Below are 7,174 nucleotides of genomic sequence, written 5' to 3'. Positions count from 1 at the left end.
TACAGTTTGCTCTCCAGAATGGTAATCATCCACCATCTTCCTCTCATAAATTGTTATTTTAAATCCAATAAATATATTTTTCATTAATCACTTCAAAATATTGAACAATATCTGTTTTGCGTTTTTATTGTGTGTCAGTATATATTAGGTCAATGTTTACACTAATAGTTCGTATCCTTCTTTGAAAATTATCAAACCATCACCTAACCGTCATTTGACACCTACGTTAGTGGCTTACAACTGCCTCGTACCAACTGAATTGGAAACTGCCATCGTAATTTAGGACGACAGTCAGTACGCCGCGTCGTGGAACGGCTGGCGATCATCGAAAAACGTTACCGTCGCGTTGGTAGGTATTTACTACGATAGCAGTGCTAAGATTGCTTTGTAGAACGAAATCCACGTGTATGTCTCAGTTTATTACAATTGTACTCTATGCAATTATATTTATGGGTTAAATTTAAACTTGAATGATACGTAGAATGCAATATATCTAAGCTATTATTTTTTATCTTGAAAACTTCATTATGCTATTTTCAGTCTTAATTCAGTCCATTTTGATTCCGCTTTGGCCTGTTTCGGTGCTTTGTTTGAATGGTTTCTCGTTAGCTGTGTCATATATATATATATATATATATATATATATATATATATATATATATAAAACCTACTCTGATATAGCAGATGTAGCATGTGCAAACTGAGCATTTGATCGCAGAAATGAAGTGTATGAAACCTTGCTGACAGCTGGTATATTTCACGTTGCCAGTTGAAAACTGGAGCCAAAATAACAGTATTTATTGTGGGGTTTTTTTTTATCTTATTATGTTTTTGTTTCGGATTGATCTGTTGCAATCGAGGTCTGTCTCTTGTAGGCTGAAAGTGTTAAAATGTTTCATTGGTGGGATTTTAACCAATGAACATCATTGAAGAATTAGACATTGATGTGGAACAGGATGTTGATGTGGTATAAATAAAGGAGTTAAACAAGTCATAGCCAGTACGATTTAATTTACATAAAAATCAAGCGAACCACTGTTGTTGTTCAGCTCACTCCAACATGACGTCCCATTCCCTGAAGATGTTTCTTCTGCTGACTCTAATGACTACATTTCTAGTAAATGTCAGCGAGAGTTACAGTGATCACGTTATCTACACACTGATCCAAGTAAGTAGTCCTCATAACAACGAGTTTTCAGAAAGCCAAGTCAGCCATTTGTTTCACCTTGTTTAACAATAGTGCCATAATTCTTTACTTGCTGGTAAATGTCCGAAACAAAAACGATACCTACTCTAGTCCCTTCTACTGACAAAATTATTTTATATGTTTTTGGTGGCTTTAATGATTTTCATTATTTTATATGTTCTTATCATTAAGTCGTAATACCTATCATTTTAATGAGTTTATATTCATCAATTACGACAATCTCACAATTTAATAACATGCAGTGATACTTCAATTACATCAACTACACACATCGTTAATTTACAAATTAACCCAATGGATCTTCTGAACATTAGTCAAATGTTTTACCTATTGAACTAACAGGAAAACAATAGCCACTGCGAGTACATATACATTATATCAGACATACTATATTAATGTAACCAGGTGAATGTTTTATGATTTTAAGCTATTGCACTGCACTGTACCATATACACACATACACTGGGTTTTAATTAAGGGTCAATACTTTAGGGCAGTTAGTGTAGCTTGTTTCATGTTTAGAATACTGACCTTTGACACTGACCAGTACTCACCTACTGACTAATGACTTTTTGAAATTCACCTGACCAGAAAGGACATGCTTTTCATTCTCTGAAATAGACGCCATCTTGAAATCTTTGAGGTTAGTTTTCTTTATCTTTTCTAATTTGCACTCTTTTTCTTAACTTACATAAAATTAAATGTAATTAATAAGCAATTATAATTTTATACACTAAAGCAATTAAATATAATTTATTTAGATTACATATTTTAGAATTATACATATACATTAATACCAGTGTTTAATCTATGAAGTAGTTATATTAATTTGGATTAAGATTTTATATAGGGGAATAAATGTAATAATTAGTTTATAATAAGGCGTGTAATGACGTAATTGCGTTTATTTGATATAGATTATTATACTAGCTTAGCTTGTACTTAACAAATAGAGGAGTACTGTGTTTTCTATATTTTAGTATATCAGACATGGATGGTGATTTATAAGTGTTTTATTTGTTTTATAGCTGCTGATATCTACATTCCCTATTGACGACCTATGTTCTGTCGCCCTATCGCCCACAGCGAAAGATAGACTATTGATTATTGCTCAGGGTACATTCTTGTTTAAGGCCCGTGCAGTATTCTTAATGCACGTGCAGTTCATGTACTTGTAAACAAAAGCTTAGTTTTAATTATATTGTAACCATGTAGGTTTTATTGTTTTAATGATTTTATTATGCACAACGCACATGCACCTAAACGTTTGGCTAGGAGCTGTAGGGACATGCATTTACCTGTCTTTACATCTGACCTCTGACCAGGGACAGTGACGATCAACCAATAGACTGGCCAGCTGTGTTTGACCCAGTTGGTGGCTATTCACTGTCACTCACCTGACATTTCTTGACACATCACGAGCTGCACAGGCCACGCACTCATCTGCTTTCAATCTTACACTGGAATAATTGGTGAGTTATATTTTCTAACCTTTTCTAATTCACTTTACTATTTTACTAACATATTACAGTTTATAAATTACAAATAAGGTTTAAATAAATAACTACTTCAATTAACATTTACTTTAATAAAGGAATAAACTGAATTAATGTAAGTATTAGAATTTGGAGTAGCACTTACGCTGTAACAATAATGGATATTCCTATAGCCAAGCCATAATTAAATGAGTCGTTATTATTGTTTTTAGAAATGTATTGTGAATAGTGTGTATGTGTGTATATATTAGAAATGTATTATGTTTCTTGTTGACGCTTTTTCATCATACCGCCCTACAGCTAAAGGTATTGGTATTTCAATGGGTCTAGGTAAACCGTATTGGAGATAATGTTTTGTGTAGCTTACCTTTATTTTTTATACTGTATATCGCCATATGTGTAATGTTTTGCTGTTAATTATTTAAGATTATCGGCGATTGATTAATGTTCAGTTGTTTAACGTACTGTAATTCTGTATGTGTATTATGTCTTGATGTTTACTGTGGCGATGTTAACTATTGCTCAGTGTATCGTTCTTTCTTTTGTTCAAGCGATTTGCTATTATTTGTAGATAATAACTAGACTGCAGAGTATTTATATATATTTTAATGCGTTTTAATATGGTGTTTTAAGACTGTTTATGTATAGTGTGAATGTATTTTAATAATGCTATTTTTGCTTATAGGGTTTGTTTGACTATATATCCTTATTCTCCGGAATAAAGAACCCTGTTAAAATATCTTCACCGAGTCCAGTTGTCTTTTCGGGGAAGTAACAATATCATATTGTAAATATTTATATTGTATAGCTTAACCTTAAATTGTGCTGAACTTTATGAAAAGAGATGTGGACTTTATATTATTTATTAATCCTTTATTAATAAATATTAGATAATATATAGTGTATTTATAGCATTAATGAGTAGCATTAATTAAATTCCTTGGTATGTATATTTGGATAAATAGTATATTTTCTTTAAATATACTGCAGAGAGTTGTGTAGTTTTTGTGCTTTTGTGTATGATGTTGTTATTTATGTATTTTAATATTCTTGTTATTATTTTTATAGGGTTTAAAACAACACCCTTCTTTCAAATAAAGAACCTTTACACACTGCGTCCGTCTTTGTGTTGAAACCCAGTGTAACATTAATATAACAATCCCTAAATCTATCAGCACATTCACGCCCGGTTACACCCGGTGAGATAATTAAATTTAACATTAAACTAACTGTTTGGACATAAACAAATTACACTTAACAAATATATGGGATCCGAGTCCATAACGAGAAACGATGCAAATTTTCAAACTCTTTATCTTCAAATATAAAATATCTACTGAGATTGTCATGAATTGAACACTTCTAAAGCCCAAACTGACAAGTAATAAAATGACTACATACAACAGAGAAAAGGTAGCAAAGAAAAGACAAACGAAAGGGTGTGTGCTCATGAGCAAACTTGCTCATGCAAGTGTTAAAGACTTGCCTAAAACAAATCAGTGCTATACAAGATATATTTTTAAAAACATGCTTAAAACCTTACTTTGTTTATTTTTTGTTTGTGTTATTTTGTTTGCTTGTTTGGTGATGGTGGTGGGGAAGGTGAGTCTTGATTTGTTTTGTTTTATTTTCGTGAGTTTGTTTTTGTTTTAAATATACATGTACTGTATATTATTCTGATGCCAACAAATAGTTGTCAGCAGTAACGTTCTGTTCTGTTCTAGTTCCTGTGAATAGTACTAGTCGTGATCTAGATATGGTGATTCCGCTACAACTATATACAAACCCAATGTATTCCAAGTACATAGAAACGTTCAAACACCCACGCATACACGTCTATAGCTAGTATTAATTCAATACTTAAAAACGTTTTTTCCTATATACGGGTTCTTGTTTTCTACAGGGAACATGTAAGGAAGTAACGGAACGTCCCACTCGAGACTGCAGGTGGGCGGCTGGATTGTACCCCTTTGTGGATCACCTTGTGAAAAGAGGAAGAATAGTTGCTTATATGATCCAGTGGTTTAACGGTAGTTGGTCATCTTGGTATGTAGTAGTAGTCGTAGTAATGTTTAAAGCTATTTCATCCTCAAAATAATTTGAGCAATATTCATGTAACGTACGGAAAGTTCCTCGCATATTGTTCTGTACCTGTCCGTGTTCGCTGTCAGACGTCCTTACTGACACAGTAGAGAAGGTTTTGACGCCTATACTTGCACTATCAGGTGGCAGTCATCCTACAATACGAATGAATGAATGAATGAATGTTTAACGACACCCCATCACGAAAATTACATCGGCTATTGGGTGTCAGACTATGATAAATGCAAACAAATAAAGTGATGATCAACATCAATATATTTTTTTTTTTTTTTTTTTTTTTTTACAAATATTACAGCTAATTTTTTTTTTTACAAATATCACAGCTAGATACAATTAAAAAGTAGAATAAAAGTCAGTGGCACACCACCTCCTGCTTCATCGGTCCTAATAAAGAAACAATTAAACAAACAAACAAACGAACGAACAAACAATCACTTACCTCTATTGATATATCCACCCAACATTTATAGGGAATATTGGAACAGAACAGCACATTAGTTAAATGTGATCATTAGGTAGTATTAGATCCATACACATATTTTATATTTATACACAAATATGATTATAACTGTCAAACGGCGATTTTTCGCAGATTTTTTAAGTTAACCTATATTCAGACGAATGTGCGCAGTATCGCTTTGACATCATAAACATATTTTTAAAAAATGGAATGGAATGGAATGATTAACGTGCACATTCAGAATAAGCTTTTTTAGCGCACGCCTGTCCTGGGCACAGGTGCCGACCTCGGCCGGCTTCTCCGTTCAGGACTGGAATGGGGGTGGGTGGGTTGGGTGACCTCCTGCACTGACAGGTGCAAGGGAGCACCAGCAGTTCGACCGTAGCCGGTAACGGGGGGGGGGGGGGGGGGGGGGGGGTATAGTTCTATGGAATTTGGAATTTCCCGTAGGATACTAGGATTGAGCCAAAGAGAATGGGTGCGCGTTTTAATGAAGGAAGTTAGGCGCAATTTTGAACGGTCAACCAAAAGGTAAAGACAGGTAGCTACATATAGTTTTGAAATTTAGTAAGCCGAGAGTAGCTTTAACTAGACCTAGCCACGTCAAAGGAATGTTCACGTTTTTATAGTAACGGCTTCGGCAATTTTCGTAACTTTCGTAACGGAAAATTTCCAAATACCATTGAAATGCGCGTACAGTAAAAATCCATTGTCTGTCACCGACAGGATTGACAATGCCAGAAATATTTAGTACATACAAAAATATCCGCGCACTAAAATGGCAGCCAGTTGTTTGTGAAATTCAAAATGTTATGTGACGTCTTATTCATAATGGATGTTTTAATAACATTAAAAAAAATAGAAGTAAATAAAATAACTGGGATGTATTTTGATATTTGGGTGGGATAGGGGTATATAATGCAAAGTAAACTTGTTACATTTCATAATGAAACATTAATATTTTGGTCATTATGCAGCTGTAAGTGGAAATATCTTAAAGCTGCAATTTCGGGGTTTATATATATTATTTAACCATTTATAAAAAATAAAAAAATTGGTCTACATCGCCGAGAGTCTGCTATTTGTTATGCAATACACACACATAAATAAACGAAAGTAGATTTAGCATAATTTTAAGCGAATTCCTATCTTAGGTGTTTACTCAGTTCGTTGAACTTCTAACAACGTACACCATTTATTTTAATAGTATGTAGCTACTGTGCAATATGAAAGAAAATTATTTAGGGGTCACACCATCTTGTACTATGGATACGTTATGTATTACGCAAATAATATTGTTTGATCTCTCTATTCCTCTCTTCCAGGTATGTTCCCGGAGTGAATGATGTGGATGGAAAGTTCAACCTTTTACAGTCGTAGTTGTTCAGTTCCAACCAAGGCCAAGACAATGAGGAGGATGTGGTCGTATTTCTACGACCACATACACAAATACATCCTCTGTACAATGCAGTAGACGATGTATCTACAGAACAGTCTGAATAAACGATGAATCTCGGTTCGCTTTGCTTTTTATTCGGCTCTATCGAATACAGCTGGAATATGATGTGCATGATTTGGCAAATATTTCCTTATACGTTTTATCAAGTTGAATCAATTCCCTTTGCTGATACGTTCTTAACATTTTGTAATAAAACTGATATAATATTCAAAAACAGTGTCAGTTGGCAGGATTCGAAACTACTGCACCGATTCACACGGCCTCGGTGGCGCAGTAGTTAGGCCATTGGACTTCAGGCTAGTAGGTACAGGGTTTGCAGCCCGGTACCATCTCCAAACCAGAGCGAGTTCTTAAGGGCTACATGGGTAGGTGTAAGGCCACTACACCCTCTTCTCTCTCACTAACCAACTAACAGCTAACAACTAACTCACTGTCCTGAACAGACAGCC

The 7,174-nt window shown here is 34.3% G+C and overlaps 1 protein-coding gene across 1 annotated transcript; it reads left to right on the top strand.

The window, feature by feature from the left end:
* The first annotated feature begins 1,023 nt into the window (after window positions 1–1,023).
* LOC121391592 lies at window positions 1,024–6,782 on the top strand. Its single transcript, XM_041523169.1, has 3 exons — window positions 1,024–1,168; window positions 4,607–4,749; window positions 6,592–6,782. Exons 1-3 carry the CDS (start codon window positions 1,061–1,063, stop codon window positions 6,644–6,646), a joined length of 306 nt encoding a protein of 101 aa, XP_041379103.1. The 5' UTR covers window positions 1,024–1,060; the 3' UTR covers window positions 6,647–6,782.
* Window positions 6,783–7,174: the final 392 nt, after the last annotated feature.

Source organism: Gigantopelta aegis, chromosome 3 (assembly GCF_016097555.1).
Source record: "Gigantopelta aegis isolate Gae_Host chromosome 3, Gae_host_genome, whole genome shotgun sequence".
Lineage (NCBI taxonomy): Eukaryota > Metazoa > Mollusca > Gastropoda > Neomphalida > Peltospiridae > Gigantopelta > Gigantopelta aegis.
This window is presented reverse-complemented; position numbering and strand designations above follow the sequence as displayed.